At 43.6% G+C, this 17515-nt stretch overlaps 1 protein-coding gene across 1 annotated transcript in view; it reads left to right on the plus strand.

The window, feature by feature from the left end:
• LOC139406154 (transmembrane protein 182-like) overlaps positions 1–808 on the plus strand; it is a 7968-nt gene extending 7160 nt beyond the window's left edge. Inside the window, exon 5 of the mRNA XM_071148640.1 lies at positions 582–808. Coding sequence (XP_071004741.1) covers positions 582–808 — 227 coding nt within the window. The remainder of the gene's footprint in view (positions 1–581) is intronic.
• Positions 809–17515: the final 16707 nt, after the last annotated feature.

Consider the following 17515-nt stretch of genomic DNA (forward strand, 5'->3'; position numbering starts at 1 on the left):
CTCCCATCATCATCTCTCTCTCTCTCTCTCTCTCTCTCTATCTCTCTGTTTCTACTCCCAATCACCTCCTCTCCGCCTACCTTTCTCTCCCATCATCATCTCTCTCTCTCTCTCTCTCTCTCTACCTCTCTGTTTCTACTCCCAATCACCTCCTCTCCGCCTACCTTTCTCTCCCATCATCATCTCTCTCTCTCTCTCTCTCTCTCTATCTCTCTGTTTCTACTCCCAATCACCTCCTCTCCGCCTACCTTTCTCTCCCATCATCATCTCTCTCTCTCTCTCTCTCTCTCTATCTCTCTGTTTCTACTCCCAATCACCTCCTCTCCGCCTACCTTTCTCTCCCATCATCTCTCTCTCTCTCTCTCTCTCTCTCTCTCTCTCTCTCTCTCTCTCTCTATCTCTCTCTGTTTCTACTCCCAATCACCTCCTCTCCGCCTACCTTTCTCTCCCATCATCATCTCTCTCTCTCTCTCTCTCTCTCTCTCTCTCTCTCTCTCTCTCTCTCTCTCTCTCTCTCTCTCACACACACACACACACCTCTTCAACCTTGCCTATCTCTCTCTCCCCCTCCCTTCCCTCAGCTCTGTTCCTGCTGGGTGTGGTGTGGATGTCTGTGCTGTGGGTGGAGTTGATGGACGTGGTGCAGTTCTCCGTGGACCACCAGCGCTCCTCTTTGTGCCCCACCTTCGACCTCACCATCCACTACGGCCTGTCCTTCTTCTTCGCCCCCGTCGGCATCTCCTTCTGCCTGCTGGCTGGACTCCTCTTCCTCCTCATTGGCCGGTCCGTACAGATGCAGTATCACTAATTGGTGTTGCCGTGACGATAGGGGGAGGCTTCCGAAACTCTGCAACAGGTTTGGGGCCAATTCTATTTCCATTCCTTTAATTCAGTAAGTCAACTGAAATTCCAATTCCACATTCCTCTCGTAGAGAAGCATTGAGATACATTTGAATTGGAATTTCAGTTTACTTCCTGAATTGACTGAATTTGCAAATAACTGACCCCAACCCTGCTCTGTAACTTCAAGACTGTGTTGAAAATCTCTGCGTTCTGTCAATCATCCACCAATAGAATGAACTCTGTGGTGTCACTGATTTGACTGGTTACATTGACATGTTTCAGTCACTGCCAGTGTTTGACAGAGTTCCACCTAGTGACACCCTATACCCCCATATTAGTGCACTACTTTTCACCAGAGTTTCTATAGGGAATAGGGCACCATTTGAGAAACAGCCAAGTCCTAAATTTCCCATCACTACATGTTCTTCACCTGACACATACAGTACTGGGAGACACAGGATTGGTTGGTTAGAAAAAAATGTGAATGCCTCACCGTGATAGAAGTATGCTGCGTGAAGAGTTCGAAATAAAGGTGAATGCCTCACCGTGATAGAAGCATGCTGCGTGAAGAGTTAGAAATAAGTGTGAATGCCTCACCGTGATAGGAGCATGCTGCGTGAGGAGTTAGAAATAAATGTGAATGCCTCACCGTGATAGAAGCATGCTGCGTGAAGAGTTAGAAATAAATGTGAATGCCTCACCGTGATAGAAGCATGCTGCGTGAAGAGTTAGAAATAAGTGTGAATGCCTCACCGTGATAGAAGCATGCTGCGTGAAGAGTTAGAAATAAGTGTGAATGCCTCACCATGATAGAAGCATGCTGCGTGAAGGGTTAGAAATAAATGTGAATGCCTCACCGTGATAGAAGCATGCTGCGTGAAGAGTTAGAAATAAGTGTGAATGCCTCACCGTGATAGAAGCATGCTGTGTTTTATTTGTCACATACACATGGTTAGCAGATGTTAATGCCAGTGTAGCGAAATGCTTGTGCTTCTAGTTCCGACAATGCAGTAATAACCAATGAGTAATCTAACCTAACAATTCCAAAACTACTGTCTTATACACAGTGTAAGAGGATAAAGAATATGTACATAAAGATATATGAATGATTGATGGTACAGAGCGGCATAGGCAAGATACAGTAGATGGTATTGAGTGCAGTATATACATATGAGATGAGTATGTAAACAAAGTGGCATAGTTAAAACCTCTTACTTCTACCCCCTCCTTTTTCGAAAATTCTGTTAAAAATCGCGCAACTTTTCAGCGTCCTGCTACTCATGCCAGGAATATAGTATATGCATATGATTAGTATGTGTGGATAGAAAACACTCTGAAGTTTATAAAACTGGTTAAATCACGGCTGTGACTATAACAGATCGTGTGTTTCATTGAAAAACGCAAGAAAAACTGCTCTCTGAAAGCTAAAAATAATTTCCATAAGTCACTTCCACCATTTATTAAAAGAGAACAGAATTTAATGGCGATCTGCCTGAAATTCATACAAATTCCGCACGATGGCGCCATTGTCCTCATTTTCAAATGAATTAATTGTTGGAAAATCCTTCTATCTGACCTCCAGTTTCCCAGTCTTCACCCGGATGCAGTTGAGGAAGATATTAGAAGCCATTGTTTTTGCAAGTGAAGACCTATTGAAAAGACATCGCCCTGTAATCATTTTGATAGATTATAAACGTTTACTAATACCTAAAGTTGGATTACAAAAGGATTTCGAAGTGTTTTGTGAAAGTTTATCGTCGACTTTTTTAATTTTAAAAAATTACGCAGCGTTTAAAAACGATGATTTTTTCTGAATGACACAGCTCCCATACAAAGCTATTTTGGGTATATATGGACCGATTTAAACGAAAAAAAGACCCAATAGTGATGTTTATGGGGCATATAGGAGTGCCAAGAAAGAAGCTCGTCAAAGGTAATGAATGTTTTATATTTTATTTCTGCGTTTTGGGTAGCGCCGGCTACCGCAAAATCTGTTGTTTACGTGTCGTGCTGGCATTTTGGGGGGTGCATGCTATCAGATAATAGCTTCTCATGCTTTCGCCAAAAAGCATTTTAAAAATCTGACTTGCTGGCTAGGTTCACAACGAGTGTAGCTTTAATTCAATACCCTGCTTGTGAATTTTGATCAAAGATTGAGTTGTAACGAGTACATTTAGCATTTAGCGTAGCGCATTTGCATTTCCAGGGGCATACTTGGGACGTCTGCGTCTCAAGTATGCTCAAGAAGTTAAAGTGGCTAGTGATACATGTATTATTACATAAAGATGCAGTAGATGATATAGAGTACAGTATATACATATACATATGAGATGAATAATGTAGGGTATGTAAACATTATATTAGGTAGCATTGTTTAAAGTGGCTAGTGATATATTTTACATCATTTCCCATCAATTCCCATTATTAAAGTGGCTGGAGTTGAGTCAGTGTGTTGGCAGCAGCCACTCAATGTTAGTGGTGGCTGTTTAACAGTCTGATGGCCTTGAGATAGAAGCTGTTTTTCAGTCTCTCGGTCCCAGCTTTGATGCACCTGTACTGACCTCGCCTTCTGGATGATAGCGGGGTGAACAGGCAGTGGCTCGGGTGGTTGTTGTCCTTGATGATCTTTATGGCCTTCCTGTGACATCGGGTGGTGTAGGTGTCCTGGAGGGCAGGTAGTTTGCCCCCGGTGATGCGTTGTGCAGACCTCACTACCCTCTGGAGAGCCTTACGGTTGTGGGTGGAGCAGTTGCCGTACCAGGCGGTGATACAGCCCGACAGGATGCTCTCGATTGTGCATCTGTAGAAGTTTGTGAGTGCCTTTGGTGACTTGCCGAATTTCTTCAGCCTCCTGAGGTTGAAGAGGCGCTGCTGCGCCTTCTTCACGATGCTGTCTGTGTGGGTGGACCAATTCAGTTTGTCTGTGATGTATACGCCGAGGAACTTAAAACTTACTACCCTCTCCACTACTGTTCCATCGATGTGGATAGGGGGGTGTTCCCTCTGCTGTTTCCTGAAGTCCACAATCATCTCCTTAGTTTTGTTGACGTTGAGTGTGAGGTTATTTTCCTGACACCACACTCCGAGGGCCCTCACCTCCTCCCTGTAGGCCGTCTCGTCGTTGTTGGTAATCAAGCCTACCACTGTTGTGTCGTCCGCAAACTTGATGATTGAGTTGGAGGCGTGCGTGGCCACGCAGTCGTGGGTGAACAGGGAGTACAGGAGAGGGCTCAGAACGCACCCTTGTGGGGCCCCAGTGTTGAGGATCAGCGGGGTGGAAATGTTGTTGCCTACCCTCACCACCTGGGGGCGGCCCGTCAGGAAGTCCAGTACCCAGTTGCACAGGGCGGGGTCGAGACCCAGGGTCTCAAGCTTGATGACGAGCTTGGAGGGCACTATGGTGTTAAATGCCGAGCTGTAGTCGATGAACAGCATTCTCACATAGGTATTCCTCTTGTCCAGATGGGTTAGGGCAGTGTGCAGTGTGGTTGAGATTGCATCGTCTGTGGACCTATTTGGGCGGTAAGCAAATTGGAGTGGGTCTAGGGTGTCAGGTAGGGTGGAGGTGATATGGTCCTTGACTAGTCTCTCAAAGCACTTCATGATGACGGAAGTGAGTGCTACGGGGCGGTAGTCGTTTAGCTCAGTTACCTTAGCTTTCTTGGGAACAGGAACAATGGTGGCCCTCTTGAAGCATGTGGGAACAGCAGACTGGTATAGGGATTGATTGAATATGTCCGTAAACACACCGGCCAGCTGGTCTGTGCATGCTCTGAGGGCGCGGCTGGGGATGCCGTCTGGGCCTGCAGCATTGCGAGGGTTGACACGTTTAAATGTTTTCCTCACGCCGGCTGCAGTGAAGGAGAGTCCGCATGTTTTGGTTGCGGGCCGTGTCAGTGGCACTGTATTGTCCTCAAAGCGGGCAAAAAAGTTATTTAGTCTACCTGGGAGCAAGACATCCTGGTCCGTGACGGGGCTGGTTTTCTTTTTGTAATCCGTGATTGACTGTAGACCCTGCCACATACCTCTTGTGTCTGAGCCGTTGAATTGAGATTCTACTTTGTCTCTATACTGACGCTTAGCTTGTTTGATTGCCTTGCGGAGGGAATAGTTACACTGTTTGTATTCGGTCATGTTTCCGGTCACCTTGCCCTGATTAAAAGCAGTGGTTCGGGCTTTCAGTTTCACGTGAATGCTGCCATCAATCCACGGTTTCTGGTTTGGGAATGTTTTAATCGTTGCTATGGGAACGACATTTTCAACGCACGTTCTAATGAACTCGCTCACCGAATCAGCATATTCGTCAATGTTGTTGTCTGACGCAATACGAAACATATCCCAGTCCACGTGATGGAAGCAGTCTTGGAGTGTGGAATCAGATTGGTCGGACCAGCGTTGAACAGACCTCAGCGCGGGAGCTGATAGAAGCATGCTGCTTGAAGAGTTAGAAATAAGCCGTAGAAGTGGAGATTAGATCACCATAAAGTGATTCATATTAATGATCGGGGCATTTCACTGTGTGATTTTAATTTTGATTTTGATATTCAGCCTTCTTGACACTGCACTGTCAGTTTATTCCTTATTTCTGGTCAAACCACCCAATCAGATATCTTAGTGGCTTCTGAGAAAAACACATGTTATAGTGAATTAATGGCTTAATATAAGAGCCATATATTTAGAATATATGAATATACTGTATGGCTCTGGTTAAAATGTTTGAGTAAAGTACTTGTTTGCTTTGTAAACACACTGTACAAGAATACAAACGCAACATGCAACAATTTCTAAGATTTTACTGAGTTACAGTTCATATGAGGAAATCAGTCAATTGAAATAAATTCTTTAGGCCCTAATCTATGGATTTCACATGACTGGGAATACAGATATGCATCTGTTGGTCACAGATACCTTAAAAAAAAGGTAGGGGCGTGGATCAGAAACCTAGTCAGTGTCTGGTGTGATCACCATTACCATAGCCTCACCGCCACCATGGGGCACTCTGTTCACAATGTTGACATCAGCAAACCACTCACCCACACAACGTCATACTCGCTGTCTGCCATCTGTCTAGTACAGTTGAAACCAGGATTCCTGTGAAGAGCACACTTATCCAGCGTGCCAGTGGCCATTTAAGTGGAGCATTGGCCCACTGAAGTCGGTTACGACGCCGAAGTGCAGTCAAGACCCTGGTGAGTACGACGAGCACACAGATGAGCTTCCCTGAGACGGTTTCTTCTGTTGTGCAAACCCACAGTTTCATCAGCTGTCCGGGTGGCTGGTTGTGAGGCCGATTGGACGTACTGCCAAATCCTGTTAAATGACATTGTAGGTGGCTTATGGTAAAGAAATTAGAATTAAATTCTCTGGCAACAGCTCTGGTTGACTTTCCTGCAGTCAGCATGCCAATTGCATGCTCCCTCAAAACATCTGTGGCATTGTGTTGTGTGAAAAAACATTTTAGAGTGGCCTTTTATTGTCCCAGCACAAGGTGCACCTGTGTAATGATCATGTTGTTTACTCAGCTTCTTGATATGCCAAGGTGGATGGATTCTTTTGGCAAAGTAGAAATGCTCACTAACACGGATGTAAACAAATGTATGCACAAAATATGGGAGAAAAAAGCTTTTTGGAACATTTCTGGGATCTTTATTTCAGCTCATGAAACATGGGACCAACACTTTACATGTTGCGTTTATATTTTTGTTCAGTGTAGTAGATTCTTTATCAAACCATATTCAGGTTATTTTACTACATATTCAGGTTAAAACACTAATAAATGGATAAAATATGTTTTGTGAATGTGTTTTCTAGATACATTTTATCAAAATGAAAGTGTAGTTGTTATGTTAATTACTTGAATGTTCACATAACAAAGCCTGATTTCATGATCAAAACATACTCTCTCCTTCAGTGTTTTTTCTGGCTTTTACTCATTCAATCAAGAGCCATGAATTTATCACAAAGTATTTGGAAAGGGAAAGGGGGATACCTAGTCAGTTGTATAACTAAATGCATTCAATTTAAATACAGTCTTCCGCATTTAACATGGCAAGAAAATGTATGCTTTGGACGTGACACAGACAGGTCTAATCACTGTTCTCTAAACCAATATCCACATTTTATAATATTAGCTACTGCCTTTCTCTCTTTAGTGGCAGCTGTGCATTCAATTTGGCTAAGAAGATCATCATTAGAGAATATTCAAACCCAGACTGCCCCCACCATGCCAAAAGCACTGGGTAAACTTAGACACATCTAATGATTACAATGGTTATTTGAATCTACAGGTGTGCCTCATTGAAAATACCATCTATTCAAATGTGTCTAATGACTGTCTGTGGTATGGTCTGTTTTGGTCTGTAGTGTGTACTCTGTGTACTCTCCGAGCACCACTCTTCATATCTAGACAGTGCTCTAGATGGATGTTCTTATCAGATAAGGACTTACTGCAGCTAACCAGATCGACCGACTCACCCGAGACAGAGTGAAACTAGAAGGTACATCGATGGACCATCCCGGCATTATGAACCACACTACCATGTCTCAGTGGTACGGCTGTTGGGAGTGGCCCACCGGTCTGCCGTTCTACCTGGGGGTTGAGGTGTTCAACTGCCTCCTGGGTCTGGTCACCAACAGCTGGTACCTGTGGCTGGTTGCGGGCGGCCCTCTGGTCCAGGTCGTCAAGGAGATCTTCGCCCTCAACCTGGCCATCATGGAGCTCATCTACTGCATTATTTCACCACTGATCGTCTTCAACACCCTCTTCATCAAAAGCCAGAAAATCTTCCAATTCAGCGACTATAGGTTCGGCTTGGTCAGCGCCGGCCGCCCTCTGCTCCAGTGCTTTATATGTGTGGAGCGCTACCTGGCGGTGGTCCACCCACTGCTCTTCCTAAAGTACAGGCCTCTGAGGTACAGGGTGGTGTGTGTGACTCTGGCCTGGATGCTGTCTCTCGTATTCTGTGTTGTGATCGGCTTAATAGGCGGCGTGATAGTCAATGCCGGTGTTTTCTCAATCACTCTGGCCATCGACTTCTTCTGCTGTGTTTCCATCCTGAGGGTGCTGGACAAGTCCGGTCCAAGGGATGGAGGGAAGGAGAGACAGGGGGAGAAAGAAGAGGGAGGGAACTTGATGAAGAGAAGAGCGTCCCGTACCGTTCAGATCATTCTGCTGACTCTGCTGGTGAATTACACTCCTTCCATCATCGGAGGTGTCCTGGTACGTTGTCTCCCTGATGGTTCAGTGACAGCGTTGTGTGTCGTGGTTCCTATCACTTTCATGTTTACTGTTTTTGGGAGTTTCACTCAGCCCCTTCTCTACCTAACCAGGGCTGGAAAACTACCCTCTTTCTGTTGGAAAAGAGAGGGATGATAGCCCTACTTTGGAGGAAAGGTTGCCTGGTTAAAAAAACACAGTTTTTGAATTACATTAATTATAGATAGTTGTTGGATCTTAATTTGAGACAGTTTGCTATAGCAGAAAAATAACCATAAATGTGAATCATTATGTGGATCATAATTAATGGGGGGGATGTATGGGTTGTACATTTTTCACTAGGACAAATCAATTATGCTATGCAGGAAAATTCTCAACCACAAAAGAGACACTTTTTAAAATGTAACCTTTATTTATCTAGGCAAGTCAGTTAAGAACAAACTCTTATTTACAATGACGGCATACCCCGGCCAAACCCGGACGACGCTGGGCCAATTGTTCCCTTTGGGACTCCCAATCACAGCCGGTTGTGATACAGCATGCCTCATGAGAGATTAGTTAAACTGTGCTACTCCATCAGAACCTGAAATATAAGCTTATTTTACTCCAATGTTTGTAAATAAGGTACATGTAAAAGAACACTGGTAAAATGGTTAAAACTATCATTTTTGATATGGACGGCCAGTCCTTGCATCCATAGCTTTGTCTATAAACTTGAGAGTGGTTACATTTCTTAGGGGTGGCCGCTTTGAACTGCACATTTCCACTTTAAACTTGATCATGTTAGTACATTGTAAGGGTTCATTTTACTTCAGCTATTTGTAATATTGTATGTAATACAAATGTAATGTTAGTGTAAAATCATAATTACTTTTGCAACAAAACCTGCTAAGGAGTTGTATCTTTATTTTGATGTGTTCTTATGATGTCTGTGTGAATTTTGTCTGTGAGATCTTTGTCTGTGAGATATTGTGCTGTGTTGGCCTATCTTGATATTTCAAGGTCAGTTGAACCAAAGTACAGACATAATGCCAAACATAGAGAGAAGTCTTAACACAGTCAACTTTAAACGTGTGTTTCTATCCTTTCTATTTCATCTCCTTGTGGTCCTGTAGGACTTATAGTCAGATATGTCAACTTCATTATATGCCTGCTTGGTCTGTATGCCATAATTTGTTATGTAAATTTGTCCAAAAAAACAAATAAAAATACATGCCCCATTTTTTTTGTAAAATGACAGACCCAAATCCAAACTTTAAAATGTGGAGTAAATGAAAAGAATGAACTCAACACACTGATCTATTCATATCCTAACCACTAGAGAGCAGTGTTGTCCTACTGCTAATTTAGCCTCTGCTGAGAAACAAAATATACTATTGTTCATCTGGATTTCTAATCACCTGGTATTTTATGGCTTATGCGTTCCCTCAGAGGGAGGATTTGTATAGAGTTCCTGTGTATGTGAAGATGGATATGAAGGTGTTCACACCTTGTCTGACAGCAGGAGGGCCATTTGACTCATGAATGGAGGACTTGATCAGTGTCCTGTGCTGCTGATGATTCTCCTGAGTCTGTGTTGAAGAAATACCCTGTCATACATCATAATACATTTACTGTTAAACAAAGTGCATCCATAGATTTACAATTCCAGACAGAGTGTGACTTATTGTAAGAACAGAGTGTGACTTATTGTAAGAACAGAGTGTGACTTATTGTAAGAACAGAGTGTGACTTATTGTAAGAACAGAGTGTGACTTATTGTCAGAACAGAGTGTGACTTATTGTAAGAACAGAGTGTGACTTATTGTCAGAACAGAGTGTGACTTCCTGTAAGAACAGAGTGGCACGATATTACTGTGTGATTATTCAGAGAGAATGACCTTCTGGCCCTGATGTTTGGGGTGAATAAAGCTGAGACACAATCCTTTTCTCTAGAATAAGGAAAACACACACCTGAATGGGATAGGCCCAAGCTGGTCAAACTGACTAACACTCTTGTGCAGATGCCCATGATTTATTAAAAGGTAAAACAACCAATGTGTCAGCAAAAGCTGCCTTTCCTCATGCAGACATTCTACAGTACCTCCTTCTCTAAGAGTTTCCGGACACCGGGGATAGACGCCACACAAGTCACAAACCTCAATAGAAAGAAATAGCAGGCACTAACTCCGCCTTGGTTCGATGGGGAAATTAATGCTGTTTTTGGATAAACGCTGACAATAAGGTCTGAGGTAAACACAGGCTTAGGAGATCTGATAGATTTTGTTCTATGAGATAATCTTCATCAGCTCATGTCACTTTTTGAGAATTTGGAAGCATTTATGTAATTTTAAAAAAGCACAAAGACTTCATAATTCATAAAGGTCATGTTAACTGACTGATATTATCTCATAGAACAAAACGTATAACATCTCCTAAGCCTGTGTTAACCTCTGACCTTATTTTTGGACTTTATCCCAAAACCCTATTCTTGCCCCATTAATTTTCCCCATAGGGTTGGCTGAAAAAACCAGATGTAACTCCCTTACTGAGAGGATCATAGGGAGTCAACGACAGAGAGGACAGTATAGATGAGTGACACGGTTAATGGAAAGTATAGTGTGAGATACAATTGCAGTTTTTTACAATCACTTTGGCTCTAATTTCGGAACCTTGATGTCATTTTTCAAAACTCTAGACACAAAATTCACAACCGATGATCAAAATGCATATTTTTCAAAACTCTAACACTTTTTCCAATTGCTTGGATACAATACACATAAAGCTGAGATAATCTGTTCATTGAACTAAAATCACCTGTTCAAAATGACACAACTTAACATCAAAGTATTATTATTTCAAAATACAATTCACACATTACATCTGAGATGACTGTCTATTCATTTCATTACAATGATCTAACTATCAATTGATACAACTGCTCAAAATGATAAGTAACTGTTGCATTACTCTTAATGCATAGTTTTATGAAAACTGACAAACAATACTCCATGCTTAGATCATGAAAGTTTCAGGATAACGAGATCCATTGACTCCAATTGACTCCAATTGACTTTTTTTTTTTTTTTTACTTTCTACTTTTAAACTCGGACAAAACAGAGATGCTTGTTCTAGGTCCCAAGAAACAAAGAGATCTTCTGTTGAATCTGACAATTAATCTTGATGGTTGTACAGTCGTCTCAAATAAAACTGTGAAGGACCTCGGCGTTACTCTGGACCCTGATCTCTCTTTTGAAGAAAATATCAAGACCATTTCAAGGACAGCTTTTTTCCATCTACGTAACATTGCAAAAATCAGAAACTTTCTGTCCAAAAATGATGCAGAAAAATTAATCCATGCTTTTGTCACTTCCAGGTTAGACTACTGCAATGCTCTACTTTCCGGCTACCCGGAAAGTTAAACTTCAGTTAGTGCTAAATACGGCTGCTAGAATCCTGACTAGAACCAAAAAATTTGATCATATTACTCCAGTGCTAGCCTCTCTACACTGGCTTCCTGTCAAAGCAAGGGCTGATTTCAAGGTTTTACTGCTAACCTACAAAGCATTACATGGGCTTGCTCCTACCTATCTCTCTGATTTGGTCCTGCCGTACATACCTACACGTACGCTACGGTCACAAGACGCAGGCCTCCTAATTGTCCCTAGAATTTTTAAGCAAACAGCTGGAGGCAGGGCTTTCTCCTATAGAGCTCCATTTTTATGCAACGGTCTGCCTACCCATGTCAGAGACGCAAACTCGGTCTCAACCTTTAAGTCTCTACTGAAGACTCATCTCTTCAGTGGGTCATATGATTGAGTGTAGTCTGGCCCAGGAGTGGGAGGGTGAACGGAAAGGCTCTGGAGCAACGAACCGCCCTTGCTGTCTCTGCCTGACCGGTTCCCCTCTTTCCACTGGGATTCTCTGCCTCTAACCCTATTACAGGGGCTGAGTCACTGGCTTTACTGGGGCTCTCTCATGCCGTCCCTGGAGGGGGTGCGTCACCTGAGTAGGTTGAGTCACTGATGTGGTCTCCCTGTCTGGGTTGGCGCCCCCCCTTGGGTTGTGCCGTGGCGGAGGTCTTTGTGGGCTATACTCAGCCTTGTCTCAGGATGGTAAGTTGGTGGTTGAAGATATCCCTCTAGTGGTGTGGGGGCTGTGCTTTGGCAAAGTGGGTGGGGTTATATCCTTCCTGTTTGGCCCTGTCCGGGGGTGTCCTCGGAGTGGGCCACAGTGTCTCCTGACCCCTCCTGTCTCAGCCTCCAGTATTTATGCTGCAGTAGTTTATGTGTTGGGGGGCTAGGGTCAGTTTGTTATATCTGGAGTACTTCTCCTGTCCTATTCGGTGTCCTGTGTGAATCTAAGTGTGCGTTCTCTAATTCTCTCCTTCTCTCTTTCTCTCTCGGAGGACCTGAGCCCTAGGACCATGCCCCAGGACTACCTGACATGATGACTCCTTGCTGTCTCCAGTCCACCTGGCTGTGCTGCTGCTCCAGTTTTAACTGTTCTGCCTTATTATTATTCGACCATGCTGGTCATTTATGAACATTTGAACATCTTGGCCATGTTCTGTTATAATCTCCACCCGGCACAGCCAGAAGAGGACTGGCCATCCCACATACGCTCTCTCTAATTCTCTCTTTCTTTCTCTCTCTCGGAGGACCTGAGCCCTAGGACCATGCCCCAGGAATACCTGACATGATGACTCCTTGCTGTCCCCAGTCCACCTGACTGTGCTGCTGCTCCAGTTTCAACTATTCTGCCTTATTATTATTTGACCATGCTGGTCATCTATGAACATTTGAACATCTTGACCATGTTTTGTTATAATCTCCACCCGGCACAGCCAGAAGAGGACTGGCCACCCCACATAGCCTGGTTCCTCTCTAGGTTTCTTCCTAGGTTTTGGCCTTTCTAGGGAGTTTTTCCTAGCCACCGTGCTTCTACACCTGCATTGCTTGCTGTTTGGGGTTTTAGGCTGGGTTTCTGTACAGCACTTTGAGATATCAGCTGATGTACGAAGGGCTATATAAATAAATTTGATTTGATTTGATTACAGTGGAACATGAACCAATTGGACTACATTATCTATGGATGTAATATTTCATCATCATTCTTTATCAGACACTGTTTCTATGGTCCCATGTACCACTTTTCCAGACCATGTTTTCAGATTTGACATTACTGTACACTCACCGGCCACTTTATTAGGTACACCTATATAGTACTGGGTAGGACCCCTTTTTGCCTCCACAACAACCTGAATTATTCACAGTGTTGTACGTTGAGAGATGCTATTCTGCCCACCACAGTTTTAAATGTCTGTTATCTGAGCATTTGTGTCCTTTCTGTTAGCTTGAATGAGTCTGGACAATCTCCTCTGACCTCTCTCACTAACAATGTGTTTTTGCCCACAGAACTGCCGCTCACTGAATGTGTTTTGTTTATCGCACCATTCTATGTAAACTCTAGAGACTGTAGTGCATAAAAATCCCAGGAGGGCAGCTGTTTCTGAGATGCTGGAATCACCATGTGTGGCATCAACAATCATACCACGGTCAAAGTTGCTTAGATTACGCATCTTGCCCATTCTAATGTTTGGTCGAACAACTAAAGCTCTCTAATCTATATACTTTATATATTGAGTTGCAGGCAGCCACATGATTCGCTGTTCAAAGGAACAGGCTATTTGAAGTAACACGCAGGTGTACCTAATAAAGTGTCCGGTAAGTGTATGTATGCAGGACCACGTAATTGCTTTTCCAATACTGCCAATTCGTTACTGATGATTGATTTCACATTGTGGTATGAGTATATAGTGAAATGAGTGGTATCCACCTACAACAACATAGCGATAACATGGAGCCGGCAGGTGACCCAGGTCACAATAGAGGTCAAGCAGTGGGAGGGGGAAGACGTTGTGGTTAAAGGAATGGCAGGGGACAAGCACCCCTTCTGAGAGGTGGTCATGGGCCTCGTTTGAGAGGTGTGGGGGAACGTGGTAGAGGACAAGGCCACGGACCAAGCACCCCTTCTGGTGGTCGTGGGCCTCGTTTCAGAGGTGTGAGCGAACGTGACAGAGGACAAGGCCACGGACAAGACAGCGGCAGCAAGAGCAAAGAGTCTCCAATGAAATCCGAGCAATGGTTGTAGACCATGTCGTAAATCATGGCATGAGAATGACTGAGGCAGCTACAATGATTCTACCAAACCTCAGAAGATCAACCATGGCCTCAATCATCAGAACTTTCCTCAATGAGAACCGATAAGTCTTCAGCATGCACTAAACATTAGGCTACTCTCAATTGTCAAATGACTGTATACTGCATGCCAATGTGTACCACACAGTAGGTGTGAAGTAGGTGCAGAATTGAGACTAGGCCAAATAGGGGAGGCAGAGGCAAAATTCAGATTGACCAACAAGAGCTGGCTGTGGTCAATTTGGTTCGGGACAGAAATGATATTCGCCTTACAGAAATTTGGCAGCACATCTTGGACAATGATGTTCAACAATGTGGAAGCCATACGTTTTCCGACTATATCACGCATGCTGAAAAGGCACCAGGTGTCTCTAAAACAGCCTTACCGTGTGCCTTTTGAAAGAGATGCAGAGTGAAGCAACTGAGGACTGAGTATGGTTAGGTATGTTCAGTTTCAAGATGCCTGTTGTGAAAAATTCATTGAAATCAGTAATTATCTTTCCATAATGTATTTTTAGAGGGTGATGGAGCTGGATTCTGATGAAAACCATCACAAATTCCTCTTTTTGGATGAGGCAGGCTTCAACCTGGCTAAGACAAGGAGGAGAGGTCGGAATTTTATTGGCCAGCGGGCAACCATCCAAGTACCTGGGCAACGTGGGGCCAACATCACCATGTGTGCAGCTATATCAGAAGATGATGTGGTGGGAATCAGACCTCGTATTGGATCATATAATGCAGCTCTCCTTGTAACCTTCCTTGATGAGCTAAATCAGGTCTGTAGAGCTGATGGCGTGACATATGGGTGGGATTGTGTGAAAGACAAGGGATAATGTCAGGTTCCACCATGCTCAAATGGTGCAAGCATGGTTTCAGGCCCATCCACAATTTACCACCCTGTATTTACCCCCATACTCTCCTTTCCTTTAATTTTTCTCCACGTGGAGGTGGAAGGTATATGATAGACGACCTCACAAACAAACCACCCTTCTCCAGCCCATGGATGACGCATGCAATGACATCACAGCAGACCAGTGTCAGGCCTGGATTCACCATGCAATGACATCACGGCAGACCAGTGTCAGGCCTGGATTCACCATGCAATGACATCACAGCAGACCAGTGTCAGGCCTGGATTCACCATGCAATGACATCACAGCAGACCAGTGTCAGGCCTGGATTCACCATGCAATGACATCACAGCAGACCAGTGTCAGGCCTGGATTCACCATGCAATGACATCACAGCAGACCAGTGTCAGGCCTGGATTCACCATGCAATGACATCACAGCAGACCAGTGTCAGGCCTGGATTCACCATGCAATGACATCACAGCAGACCAGTGTCAGGCCTGGATTCGCCATGCAATGACATCACAGCAGACCAGTGTCAGGCCTGGATTCACCATGCAATGACATCACGGCAGACCAGTGTCAGGCCTGGATTCACCATGCAATGACATCACAGCAGACCAGTGTCAGGCCTGGATTCGCCATGCCTGATGATTCTTCCCAAGATGTTTGGCTAATGAAAACATCCATTGTGATGTGGATGAGAACCTGTGGCCAAATCCACAAGACAGGGTTGATGGAAATATAGAAGTACAGTAATCAATCCTTTGTTTTGCATTTTACAGTAAGCCAGGTGAGGAACACTGCAGTGATGTTTTACAGTAAGCCAGGTGAGGAACACTGCAGTGATGTTTTACAGTAAGCCAGGTGAGATGAACACTGAACACTGCAGTGATGTTTTACAGTAAGCCAGGTGAGGTTGATGTTTTACAGTAAGCCAGGTGAGGAACACTGCAGTGATGTTTTACAGTAAGCCAGGTGAGGAACACTGCAGTGATGTTTTACAGTAAGCCAGGTGAGGAACACTTGATGTTTTACAGTAAGCCAGGTGAGGAACACTGCAGTGATGTTTTACAGTAAGCCAGGTGAGGAACACTGCAGTGATGTTTTAACAGTTAGCCAGATGAGGAACACTGCAGTGATGTTTTACAGTAAGCCAGGTGAGGAACACTGCAGTTATGTTTTACAGTAAGCCAGGTGGGGAACACTGCAGTTGATGTTTTACAGTAAGCCAGGTGAGGAACACTGCAGTGATGTTTTACAGTAAGCCAGGTGAGGAACACTGCAGTGATGTTTTACAGTAAGCCAGGTGAGGAACACTGCAGTGATGTTTTACAGTAAGCCAGGTGAGGAACACTGCAGTGATGTTTTACAGTAAGCCAGGTGAGGAACACTGCAGTGATGTTTTACAGTAAGCCAGGTAAGGAACACTGCAGTGATGTTTTACAGTAAGCCAGGTAAGGAACACTGCAGTGATGTTTTACAGTAAGCCAGGTGAGGAACACTGCAGTGATGTTTTACAGTAGTTTTTTTCTTTTTTTGTAGCTAATTATTTTTGCTTTGATTCAAAGAAACCTGTTGTGATTTTATAGCATTTCATCAATACATTTCAGATTTTGTTCAATAATTCCACTGTGTCTGTAGTATTCTCTCTACTAGTCCTTTTACAGTGATGTATTTACGTGCAGTACATAATGAAACATGTATCACCTATTTTGTACTACAATATTTAATGATTATACTTTTAATTTTTACATTTTTAATTTCACCTCTATTTAACCAGGTAGGCCAGTTGAGAACAAGTTCTCATTTACAACTGCGACCTGGCCAAGATAAAGCAAAGCAGTGCGACACAAACAACAACACAGAGTTACACATGGAATAAACAAACATACAATCAATAATACAGTAGAAAAATCTATATACAGCATGTACAAATGAGGTAAGATTAGGGAGGTAAGGCAATAAACAGGCCGTAGTAGAGAAGTAATTACAATTTAGCAAATGAACACTGGAGTGATAGATATCCAGATGATGATGTGCAAGTAGAAATACTGGTGTGCAAAAGAGCAAAAAAAGTTTATAAAAATAATATGGGGATGAGGTGGGTAGTTGGATGGGCTATTTACAGATGGGCTATTTACAGATGAGCTGTGTACAGCTGCAGCGATTGGTAAGCTGCTCAGATAGTTGATGCTTAAAGTTAGTGAGGGAGATATAAGTCCCTAATTTCAGAGATTTTTGCAATTCATTCCAGTCATTGGCAGCAGAGAACTGGAAGGAAAGATGGCCAAAGTAGGTGTTGGCTTTGGGGATGACCAGTGAGATACGAGAGCATACAGGTCGCAGTGGTGGGTAGTATATGGGGCGTTGGTGATAAAACGGATGGCACTGTGATAGACTGCATCCAGTTTGCTGAGTAGAGT

The sequence above is a fragment of the Oncorhynchus clarkii genome, chromosome 3 (genome assembly GCF_045791955.1).
Source record: "Oncorhynchus clarkii lewisi isolate Uvic-CL-2024 chromosome 3, UVic_Ocla_1.0, whole genome shotgun sequence".
In the NCBI taxonomy this organism is placed as follows: domain Eukaryota; kingdom Metazoa; phylum Chordata; class Actinopteri; order Salmoniformes; family Salmonidae; genus Oncorhynchus; species Oncorhynchus clarkii.